Genomic DNA, 13,011 nt, shown 5'->3' on the forward strand with positions numbered 1-13,011 from the left:
AGCCTAAATGTCCATCAACAGAGGAATGGATAAAGAAGATGTGGTATATATATGCAATGGAATATTACTCAGCCACTAAAAAGAATGAAATAATGCCATTTGCAGCAACATGGATGGACCTAGAGATTGTCATACTGAGTGAAGTAAGTCAGAGAAAGAGAAATATCATATGATATCCCTTATATGTGAAATTTAAAAAGAAATGATACAAATGAACTTATTTACAAAACAGAAACAGACTCACAGACCTAAAGAACAAACTTACGGTTACCAGGGGGGAAGGATAGGGGGAAAGAATAGTCGGGTAGTTTGGGATCGACATGTATACACTGCTATATTTAAAATCAATAACCAACAAGAACCTAATGTATAGCACAGGGAACTCTGCTCAATGTTATGTGGCAGCCTGGATGGGAGGGGAGTTTAGGGGAGAATGGATACACGTATATGTATGGCTGAATCCCTTTGCTGTGCACCTGAAACTATCACAACATTGTTAATCGGCTATACTCCAATACAAAATAAAAAGTTAAAACAAACAAAAAAAAGAATCTCCTGGAGATGAGAATCAGATTCTGATTTAGAGGCCTGGAGTGGGGGGGGGGGCTTGGGTGGTAGCCCTGAGAGTCAGCATTTCTAACAAACTCCCTGGTGTCCCCAGACCACATTTAGACTAAAAAGGTTCCAGGTGGTAAATAGCAGCTGATATGACCTTGCCTTCAGGCTTTAGAAGGTGGCTGCAACAGTGACAGCTGAGAGCTATTGCTTCACAGATTTTTTTTCTGTAAAGGGCCAGACGTAATGGGTAAATATTTTAAGCTTTGTGACCATAAGTCTATGTTTCATATTCTTCTTGGTTTGTTTGTTTGCTTGTTTTTACAACTTAAAAAATGTTTTAAACCATCTTAACTCTGAGGTATACCTTTGGCTTAGAGCAAGAAGCCAAAGTCATATCCATTGGGCTTGTCAAGTTAGCCCGTGGCTTCCAGGCCTGGCATTGGTATAAGTCCCTTATTTTATCAGGGCCTCTTGGGATGACTGTGGAGGAACCATAAGGATGACAGTTCCAAAAGCAATAAAAGAACTTTACAGGAAGATCCGTGTGTTTGTTGGAGGGAGAGGAGATAAAATTATTTGGAAGAAAATGAAAAGAAGCTACCATTCTTATTAACCCACATAAAAAATGAAAATCTCTAAAAAGTATTCACATTTAGATCATAAATAAGATCTGGCCAGAACTTTATGGTGGGCCCAGAATACATTTGACTTCTTTATTTTGTGATCAGCCTATTCTTTGGGTCAGTACAATGTCCAGTCATGGTTAAGAACTTGGTCAAACTTGTGTCTGAATCCCAGTAGTTGAGTAACTTTGGTCAACTTGTTTAACTCTTCTGAAACATTATAATATCCCTGCCACTTGGGGTTGTTAATATTAGGTAAGAATATGTATTTGAAGCCCCAGCATAGTGCTTAGCACTTAGAAAACAATAAGTGGTGGCTGTTACTGTGTTGTTATGGTTGTGACTGAATTCTATAAAAGAATCAGCTCCGTGACTAATTGTCAGGCTGTCCTTTAGGGTTGTCCTAGATTATGGCCCCCATGGTATTCATGTCCTTGTTAATGTCTCTGCAGACATACTGGGGAACCTTGAACCTATAGCCCTTAATAACAACATATTTAACTTCTGCAAAACCAGCAGAAACCTCAGTAGTGAACAAGTCAAGTCCCTATTCCATGTATTTTTAAAAGTGGGATTTCCTTGGGTGAAATCCTACCTTTAAATATCAAGAGATTTGGTAGAGTATCTTCCCAACTTGGCTATCAGTAGCTATTCCCATTGCTTATTTTGAGGAATATTGAAAACAGTTTTGCTCCCATTGCTTATTTGGAGGAATATTGAAAACAGTTTTGCTTCAATGATTTGCTCAACCGAATTTTATTTCAGCGTTTAGCTGGATAATGAATGATACAAATGAAAACTTTTGTCCGCCTTGTCAGGACATCCAGGTATTAGTGGTTAAAGTAACAGTATTGGCTGTGTCCTTCTTGTTTAAGAAAGATTTATAGAAATGTATAAAATTTAGAGCATTGAATGACTAAAATTATTCATTTTTAAGTAAAACTTTGGATTGGACAGAATGCTTAAGAATTTCTTTGTAAAGTTTAAGAAATTGGTTTGTTGTTTTTAACCAAAGGAAGTCATCTTTTTTTTTTTTAATAAATTTATTTATTTCATTATTTATTTTTATTTTTGGCTGCGTTAGGTCTTTGTTGCTGTGCATGGGCTTTCTCTGGTTACAGCAAGCGGGGGCTCCTCTTCGTTGCGGTGTGCGGGCTTCTCATTGCGGTGGCTTCTCTTGTTGGGAGCACGGGCTCTAGGCATGGGCTTCAGTAGTTGTGGCTCGCGGGCTCTAGAGTGCAGGCTCAGTAGTTGTGGCACACGGGCTCAGTTACTCTGCAGCATGTGGGATCTCCCTGGGCCAGGGCTCGAACCCGTGTTCTTTGCATTGGCAGGCAGATTCTTAACCACTGTGCCACCAGGGAAGCCTCAAAAGGAAGTCATCTTAACCGCTAATAAGCAAGAATTGCTAATCTTAAAATTAGAAGCCACTGGTATCTAAATAACTTTTATTGTCATTTCAGATACATACTGTTGAATTTTTGTTATGCTTACTTTATTAAAATTTTTTTAATAGGCAGCATGAAATAACTTATTTAAATCTATAGTTGCAAGTTTTTTTTGTTTTGTTTTTTTAATTTATTTATTTATTTTTGGCTGCATTGGGTCTTCGTTGCTGCGTGCGGGCTTTCTCTAGTTGTGGCGAGCGGGGGCCACTCTTCCTTGCGGTACGCGGGCTTCTTATCGACGTGGCTTCTCTTGTTGGAGAGCAGGGGCTCTAGGTGCGCCGGCTTCAGTAATTGTGGCTCAAGGGCCCTAGAGCACAGGCTCAGTAGTTGTGGCGCACAGGCTTAGTTGCTCCACGGCATGTGGGATCTTCCCGGACCAGGACTGTAACCCGTGTCCCCTGCATTAGCAGGCGGATTCTTAACCACCACGCCACCAGGGAAGTCCTATAGTTGAAAGTTTTTGAAAAAATCTTTTTTAGCTTTTAGTAAAACATGGAGGAGACTTGTTTGCTGAGAATGAGAATAAAGATACTCCTTGTGATTGTGCTGAAAAGCAACACCACAAAGATTTGGCCCTCAATCTGGAATCTCAAATGGTATTCTCACGAGATCCTGAAGCTGAAGAAATAGAAGCTGAATATGCTGCATTAGACAAACGAGAGGTAAGTTTTTTTTAATAAAAAAATTATATGGATTTTATATTAAATTTTATTTTTTTCTTCTTTAAAACCCAGTCTGTGTGGTCTTCTTTGCAATATGCTAAATATCCTGTGATCTACATAGCCATAAGTATGAAAATACATCTAGAAAACCTGGAGGTGGTGTCTGTCCTTTAGCATATGTAAGTATGTTTAATTACATATAAATAGAGATGCTGACTCCAGGACTCCAGTCCTGTACTTCAGTCTCTGCCTGTCTTCTGGATTGCTCTTACCAACAAACATGCTTTGGTAACTCCCATCTTAAAAAACAAAACAACCTCTCCGTTGACCACTCTTCCCCAGCCCTGTCCCTGTCCCCCTTCACTTGTAGCCCCATATCTCTGACCTTCATATGAGAAAAACAAAACTTAAGAGCTGTCTATACATACCAACTTCCTCACCTTCCCTTCACTCTTCAGCCCATTGCAGTGTGACTTTCTTCCCTTCTACTCTGATGGAACTGCACTGATGTGGACATCAAGATTCACTGTGTTGCTAAATCCAGTAGGTGCTTTTCTCTCCTCATCTTACTTGAATTCCTCAGCACCACTTGACATAATTAACCACTCCATTAGTGAAACACTCTTCCCTTGGCCTCAGCGACATTGCTTTCTGGTTTTCCTCTAAGTCTTCCTTTTCTCAGTAAACATTACCTCCATCCACTCAAGCATAAATGTGGCAAGCATTCTCGATTCCTCACATCCAAGCAGTCTGGGAATTCTGTCAGTTTACCTTCCAAGTTATAACCTAAATCCATTTACTCCTCCCATTCTCTACTCCTACCTCCCTAGGTCCTCTCCACCTTCACTTCTCATCCGAAATACTCTAGTAGTTTCCTGACTGGTCTCCTTCCTTCTGTTCTCGTCCCCTTAGAATCCATTTTGTGCACAGTAGCCAGAGTGCCTTTTAAACTTAAATTAGGTCATATCACTTAAACCATAGAGTGACTTTTCATAGCACTTAGAATAAAATCCAAACTGTTTGCTCAGATATAAGACCTTATATGGTCTCGCCACTGTTTACCTCTCCAACATGATCTCAGATGTTCTTTCCTGACACACTTTGCTCTAATTGTAGTACCTAGACTATAGTAAGGCTTTTGCATTTCCTGTTCCTTATGTCTAAAATCATCTCCCAAGTTTTCTGTTGACTATATCAGTTCTGCAGAGAGGCAGTCTTAGACCATTCTTTCTGAAGTAGACCCCTCTCCTTCCATTATTCTTTACCATATACCCTGTTTATTTTTTGTAGCACTTATCACATGCTGTAATTATTTTGTTTATATATTTTTATAGTTTACTTGTTTACTGCCTTTCTCTTTTATTAGATTGTCAACTTTATGAGGGCCAGAACCATAACTGCCTTATTTAGCAGAATATTTTCAGTGTCTAACACACTGCATGCACAGTGGGCATCCATAAGTATTTCTTAAAGAAATTATTATAAGACACAGTAAATTTTTTCCTCTAAAAACGAGTCTGATTCTTCAGTGTTCAGTGCTAACTTGATTCTGAGAGGACTTATATAACTATTATTTGTATGTGTTTAGGCACTTTTATTTGCCATTCCTCTTTAAATTAGTTTTCTTTTTCTTTCTTTGTATGAGTATTGGACTGCTTTGAAGGTTATTGCTGGTTTGTGTTAATCTGAAAAAGAAGCAGTTTATCTTTGCGGCAGGAAAGAGAAAGGCACCTTCATTTTAATCCCTCCTGCAGAAGAAAGGGGTATTGCCCACTTGGAACTGAGCAATGTATTGAAATGCTTCACATGACCTAGTTATAGTTCCATTGCAGAAATTCAGAGTGAATATGTTACATGTTCATGAAGGCAATATGTCTTTCTCCTTCAAGGACTATTTTTCTTCCATTGTAACCTATTTAAGTTTTAAACTGTGCATTAAAAAAAAAGAATCTGTACAGATTGCTTTATATCAATATTATTCCTTTGTTAATGTATCTAAAGTCAAATTTTATTTGGTTCAACATAAATTAGGTAGAATGATGGCTAATCTGAAAAAGAACATTTAGGAAATATACCAGGAAATAAACAGTTGCCACCACTGGGAATATCAGGAAATATTGGTTTTCATTGCTGAGGCGGGGAAGATACCTGGAGTCCCAAATCTGAACTTGGAACACAGTTTCTAGAAGCAATGTTATATATAGTGTATAAATTCTAGACTGGAATGAGTACTACAAATTTAATCATTAAAGGATTTGGTAGGTTTTTGCAGGACAAAGTGTGGTTCATAAATTAGCTTAAAAGCAAACTGTACATGATGATTTGGGGGCACTTTTTAAAGGATAGTTTGGATTAAATTTCTCCTTTTTCCTTTTTTAGTTAATCCCTATATAGAATAGTTTAGGTTAAATTTTTATTTCTTTTTCTACTTAAGGTTATAGGATACCTGTAATATGTAGAGATTCATGGCAGTATAGCTGAATGCATATATAGGTGTAGTAGACTATTAATACAGTGTGATATGAAATGTATTCAGCATTAAGTTTTTACTATCATTTGTAAAAAGAGTAACACTGCAGACTGATTGAGTGCGTGCTCTGCCCCTGTTTAAAGCTTTTTAACATCCCCAGTGATTTTTCTTCAATATTTTTTTTTTTTTTTTGGCTGTGCTGAGTGGCATGTGGGATCTTAGTTCCCTGACCAGGGATTGGACCCACGCCCCCTGCATTGGAAGCACGGAGTCTTAACCACTGGACCGCCAGGGAAGTTCTTTAATTTTTTAATTAAAATTTTTTCAGCCAAACACCCACTTTATAAGAAGAAGCAGAATGAAAATTTTAAATATTCATTATTCTACCACTTATAAATAATACTTGTAACATTTTGCCTTCCATTTTTCATCAGTGTGATGATATTGTACATTTTACATCCTGTAGTTTCTTTTTTTTCCTTAACATTTTTTGATATTCACAAACTCATCATGGAAAACATTTTGAATGACTGCTAACTACTCTAACATGTAGATGTCCTATAACTCCCTTAAAGTACATTTGGGATACTTTCATTTTGTCACTTTTAAAAGTAACATTGCAATTGACCAGTTTTGTTCACATTGTGATTAGACCTTAGGATAGATTCCTGTAAGTAAAGTTATTGAGTCACAAGATCAGTATTTTAAAGGCTCATGATACATGATGCTTAGTCATTAAATGATAATCCAATTTCTGTTTTTACCCACAGTACATCAGAGGGCCATCTCACTGCAGCCTTACCAATATTGAGGGGTGTTTTTGTTTTTGTTTTTTCCAAACCTTGGCCAGTTTGTTAGGTAAAGAGTTTGTATACTTAAGGATGTTTATGTTTTTATAACTTTTGACATTTTAAATTTACTGATTGTCACAAATTCCTTATATATTAAAAGCAACACACTTTTTATGTTTAAATCTTGGCAGTTTCTTTTGCAGTCAAGTCTGTCAGTCTTTCCTGTCATTAATACACTCATTGCTTATATATGCTTCCCTGCCAGAAGACATCTTAGGATCAGGAAACTTATATCAACTGAGAGAAATTATCCCTGGTGAATAGAGTTCCCACCATATGGGGTTAAGTAAGAATTGATGAAATGGTTTCCATGATAATCAGAAAAACAAAGCAAGAAATAAAGATAATATCTAATTTTAAAGTATCTATAAATCAGCTATAAGGGATAGGGCTTACTGACTGCCCAGAACTCTCTGGAATGTGTGATAGATGTTACCAAAGGACATCCTCAATGGTTGTTATTCTGATAAGTATTTGAGAATTTCTACTGCTTTTTAAGTTATGGTCTTTAGTTCTATGCTTACTGCAGTAAGCTGGTTACATCTGTTTAAAGGATTGAAATAGATATGTGTATCAATATTAATAATAAAAACACAATATTGAATAAAAATGAAAGCAAATTGCTTAGCGATATATTTAATGTTATGCCATAATATTATGATAGCTACAAATCAGATTCATGATAGTGATTGCCGTAAGCAAGGATGGGGAAAATTAGGGAAATGTAATGGGGAAAACATGTCACAGGTTATTTTAGCTTTTATAAATTTCTGAATAGTGAGACATTTGTGATTTTATTCCTTGTATGTTTTCTGTTAAAAGCAAAGAAAAAAAAGTATAAAGGATAACAAAAGAATTTTAAAAACCTGAAATGATACAGTACCTTTATGAAGAAAACTAAGAAGCATTAACACTTGAATAAACAGAGAGAATACATTTATAAGAAGTTGAATAGTATGTCATAATCACTCCTCTCCAAATTAATTAATAGGTATCATGTAATCCCACTAGCAATCCAGATTGTATCTCAATAAGTGTAAATGTTGGTGGTTCAGTGATTAAAAGTGAGTCTAAGTGAAAACATATATTGATATATTCACACACAATTGATTTGCAAAAAGAAAAGACTGGATAAAAATACTTGAGAACTTTAATCATGACCATTGCTCAGTGGTGGGATTATAGATTTTTATTTCTATTTCTTTTTTGTATTATTCAGATTTTTAAAACTATGACGTAAGATGGTTTTGTCATTATAGTATGATTCTTTTGTTTTAGAATGATAAGGTACATGAGACTAGGCATCCACTTTCCAGCTTAAAAAAGACTTGTAAAAAAAAAAAAAAAAAAAAAAAAGACTTGTGAGAGAGTAGTTTGAAGTCCATGATAGTGGAACATACAGAGCCTTTTTAACTTCATTGCCAAACTGGAACTGGAAAGTTAAATAAATGATAATCATATATATTTATTTATAGGCATTTAGAACTTCCTCATAGTATCATAGCCAATTTAACTTTTTTTTTTCTTCTTTTTAAAGCCATATGAAGGATTAAGACCTCAGGATCTTCGTAGATTGAAAGATATGCTTATTGTGGAAACAGCAGACATGCTCCAGGCTCCACTATTTACTGCTGAAGCTTTACTTCGAGCTCATGGTAATGAAAGAAATGTGCTTCTGATAACACGAGTGCCTTTTGAAACTTTTCAGAGTTAAAAGGTGGCTATTTTAATGTTTTAATATAAAACAAAATAGTTTGCTAAACAAGCCTAAGTTCATTTTTGTGCAGTAATTAACTGCAGTACTCAGCATCCTCATAACATTTTGTATTTTGAAGTATAAACTGGCTACGAATCGTAGAGAGAAACAGGAAATTTCTTTTGAAAATTGAGCTACTAAATCAATTTATAGATTGTCTAATTTTAGAAATGTATCTGATTCGAGCAGGGTTAAGAGTTGGAATCCATAGTCCTAGTCCTGGTTTTGACATTAATTTTTACTAAAGTCAATTAAAGTTAACTAACAGTTGTATTATTAGTATTGTCAGTTGTATTTATTTTATGTAAAAGCTGTTTCTCCCCATGAAATGCACAAAGAGAAATTTAGAGAGGCAAGGCAGGAATATGCTGTTCCTTTTAAGGTTTTTTTTTGTTTGTTTTTATTTTTTTTGAGGACATTACCAAATTTACTTAGGAAAAGTGCTCAGCTTATTTTAAGTTCTCTGTGATACTTAGCATAACCATTCTGGGAGTTGTTACATGCTGAGTTGGACCCTCTCATTGCACACTTGATATTTGACATTTTGGCTTATTTCAAAGAGGTTTTTTTCTGATTTAGAAATTATTTTTAAAGATAGAAAGGTAAATGGCTGTTCTCATCCAGTAATTTTGAGGCATACCGGTCTGTTTTAACTATAAATCTTTACCATCTATACTAAAATAGAATGTCAACTTCCAAAATTTTTCTATAACGTTTTGATCAGAAGAAAATTTAAAACTGCATATTTCATCATCCTTTGATCACCTCTGTGAATAATTTGGTATATAACCATCCAGAATCACTAACTTCAATATTGATATTTCCCAGAGTTCTGTACTTGACACTCTTTTCCACTTTATATACCAGTGGCTCTATATTTTAGTATAAATAAGGATAGCCTGGGAAACTAACCAGAGATTCCTAGGACGACTTCCAGAGAGTCTAAGTCTTTAGGTGAGGGATGCAGCATAAAAACGTGTGTTGTAAACAAGCCTTACGAAGTAGACCGTTTTCTGAGAAACATTGCTGTGCACATTTATCTAATGAAACCAAGGGTTTCAAAAACCACCTAAATAATAAAGACTATATCTACCACCTGGCCTTAATAAAGTATTCAAGCCTTTATTTCTAGATGCCTTTTTAACATTTTCTCCTCAACCTAAGGATGTCCACACCTGAACTCATCATTTCTCCCACTGTCTTGATAAATGGACTGCCACATTAATTTAATCACCCTAACTAGAAACTGGGAAGTCATGCTTTCCTTCTCCATCTCTATTCCATTTGGCCACAGTCTCATCATTTCTCTTCCTAAATATCTCTCATCCTCTCCCCATCCTCCCTAGCCCTTTCCATTCTCACTGCCACTGACTTAAATTCAGGTTGTCATTATTTTTCATCTAAATTGTAGTCTCCACTGTTGCCATTCCTCTTCATCCTTATTCATTTTTTATGTTGCATTTTAAAATTTTGAGCATGTAACTCCCCTGCTGAAAAACCCTTCACTGGCTCTCCACAGACTTAAAATATCCCAGCTCTTTAGTAGACCTTCATGACCCAGGCTTCTTTACCTGGGCTGTTAATCTTCCCATTTATTTACCCACTCCTGCTTGTCCTTATTAATCACTCTTCCAGGAAACCTTTTCTGCTTATGTGTTCCCAAGTATTCACTGAGAGCCTTCCTGTCTCTTCCCATTATATCCTGTGCATGTATGTGTCGTACACTTAGAATACAATATTGTAATAATCTCTTTATTTGCTTTTCTTCTACATTAACCTGGGAGCTCTTAGAGGACAGCTTTTTATTGTTTTTTGTTTCCACGATATCTGGCATCCCTTAAGCCCTCAGAACATAGTTACAAAATGAATAGATAATATATCTGAAATGTTATTTATATATTTTTAAATCCATCTTTTTATTATAAAACTACTTTTCTCCATTGCCATCTTTTAAAATTTTGAAGTAAATCCTTTGGGGAAAAAATTTAGACCTGGTTCAAAAACGACATTGAGAAATTCAGAATAGTTTTTAAAATCTTAGAATTTAAAGATAAAATATTTTCCTGTTAGTCAGTAATAATACTTAACAGTCATAAAAACTTGTAAAGAAATACCAAATACCTTAAATTGTGTTTCTTTTGTGTGAGGTTCACAGCACCCCGTCCTTTGCTTGAGCTTTCAAGTAAAGTGAGTGCATTTAAACATAATGTAGAGCTGGCATAAAAGTGGAAGCTACTCATCTGTGAGGAGCTGTAACGTGACAGTTGTATTAGTTAGGGTAGGCTGGCTGCTGAAGTGAAAGTATCGAGTCAAACACAGTGAACATTTATTAATCATAATAGTCTAAAGTCTTAGGAATGGGACACGGGCTCTGCTCCACACAGTTGCTCTGACTGACTGAGACTCTGCCATATTAACAAAGTAGCTTCGGAGGTTGCCTGGATTATCTCCATTCCAGACAACCAATCAGAAAGGAAAAAGTGTGGAGAAATAGGTGTGGGAAGGTTTTTGAGCCAGTCCTGGAAGTGGCATAAATCACTCCTGCACCTATTCCACTGACCAGAATTCAGTCACATGGTCACACTTAATTGCAAGCAACAGTTCTACTCTGTAGAACTGTTGTGTAGTACTTATGGCCTTTTCTGCCACAGGTATCTACATTCAGCTAAATTATATAATATATCATAATTCTAACTTACAATATTATATAGAATCTAAGGCTAACTTAACCAGTAATTTTATTGTAATTAAAACAAAGATTTTCTTCTCTGGTGTTTACACATTGTGTCATCAAATATTTTTAAGTGATCACCTCCATTTTCATTCCATTGATATTTCCCTAAGTTACTTCTTTTATATAGTAGGGTCAATTCTAATAACGTGATAACTAATTGAATTTTATTACTTGACATTTGTCTATTCTGTGATAACTTTTTTGATAACTTAAGAGTTCTATATTTCAGTCTCCTATTAAGGCATATAATAGAGGCTAATGCAGGTTTTCAGATGGACATCTCTTCTATATTGTTTCGGTAATATCAGTGACATTTTGATAATCAAATAAGATTTTCAGAGATAAACGATGTTAGTGAATAAAAAAGACAGTGCACAGAGCTACAGTTATACTAATTGCTGTCCAAATCCGGATGGGCTTTGTTTCAGAGCTATTAAACTGAACTATTTGTTAGATTTATAGATTGTATCCTTGGTAACATTCATTCAGCTTTCCACAGGAAAATAGATTTAAGTATTATGTTATCTACTGTCAAATTTAGTCCCAAAGTAATGAGGTTGAAGACAAAAGACAGAAATGTTTGGCAGTATTTACTAAGTAGTAATTGAATTTTAAGGATGACTCTGTTAAGAATACAAAGGTCATTTTCTGAGCATTTCCTCGGTAATAAAAGTAACTTATATAGTTCAAAGCTACCTAATGAGAAAATAAGTAAAATTTACTTACCTGTTTTTTAAAATATGAGACCAAGGCTAGTTTGCTTGTCCTTAGAGTAAATGTATACTGAAGTATTTTTTAAATCTTCTTTGGAGACTCATCACTTCTATAGGTAATTAAACATCAGTAGTCCACACCTCCTCTCACTCTACTCTCTTCCTAGGAAATGACATCTTCTCCCACGGCTTCCATAGATACAGATTTCTCCCTCTAAGACTAGACTTCTGAGCTCTATACACATATATATAACTGCCGATTTGAAAGCACTTCTAGGATATCTCAAAAGCCCCTTAATCTCATCATGTCTAAAATTAAAATCATGCTTTTAAACCTGTACCTGAGTCTCTGGTATTCCCTATTTACATGGATGGCAGCACCAACCAACCAACGTGGAAGACCCAGGACAACAACTTTGACATTTCCTCTCCCTCAGACCCTATATCCCATTGTTACCAAATTTTCAGTCTCACGTCCCAGATCTTAACTTTTTCCTTTCTCATCATCTCCACTGCAGCCAACCATGGCCTTGGCTACCATAATCTCTCACTGGTACTTCCCAGTAGCCTCCTTTCTAGTCTACCTTTCCCTCCACTCTCACCCTATCCAATTTCTTTTTTATTCCATACTGTAGTCAGAATGATCTTTTCAGATCTAACCGTGACAACCTGTTCTTCCTAACCCTAAGCCCAGTTTTCACTGGCTTCCTGTCACTTCTAAACTGATGATAGGAGTATTATTAAACAGTTCTACATGGCCTAGTCCCTGCCTGTTTTCAGCCTCACTCACACAGTGCTTCCCCTCTGGTCTCCATGCTCCAGCTACATTGACTTTTTTAATTTCACAAGGATGGTACCTTCTCTCCTGCCATAAGGCCTTTTAACATGCTATGTACCATCTGTCTAGAATGTCTTTCCCTCTTCCTTTTACCCAGTTAGCTCCCACTCATCCTTCGGATGTCCACTCCAAGCCATGAGCTCCCTGAATGGGAGTCTCTACCTCTTCTTAATGGTGCTTCTGACAGTGATGATTTTTTTTTTTAATGTGTTGATTTTACTTAATGTCTTTCTCCTTACTAGACTCTAAGTTCCATGAAAGCAGGAATTATGCCTGGTTTTTCCTCCTATTATATCCCTACAGCCTGACATAGTGTATGGCACATAAAAGACATTCAATAAATGTTTGCTAAATGAAT

At 36.0% G+C, this 13,011-nt stretch overlaps 1 protein-coding gene across 4 annotated transcripts in view; it reads left to right on the forward strand.

Moving 5' to 3' along the window:
• Positions 1 to 13,011, forward strand: part of ANKIB1 (ankyrin repeat and IBR domain containing 1) — a 138,486-nt gene that overhangs the window by 81,597 nt on the left and 43,878 nt on the right. For all 4 annotated transcript variants that reach the window (XM_059933813.1, XM_059933814.1, XM_059933815.1 and 1 more), the window contains 2 exons: positions 3,109 to 3,291; positions 8,150 to 8,267. In XM_059933813.1, the coding sequence (XP_059789796.1) occupies positions 3,109 to 3,291; positions 8,150 to 8,267 (301 nt within the window). The remainder of the gene's footprint in view (positions 1 to 3,108; positions 3,292 to 8,149; positions 8,268 to 13,011) is intronic.

This window comes from Balaenoptera ricei, chromosome 9, assembly GCF_028023285.1.
Source record: "Balaenoptera ricei isolate mBalRic1 chromosome 9, mBalRic1.hap2, whole genome shotgun sequence".
Lineage (NCBI taxonomy): Eukaryota > Metazoa > Chordata > Mammalia > Artiodactyla > Balaenopteridae > Balaenoptera > Balaenoptera ricei.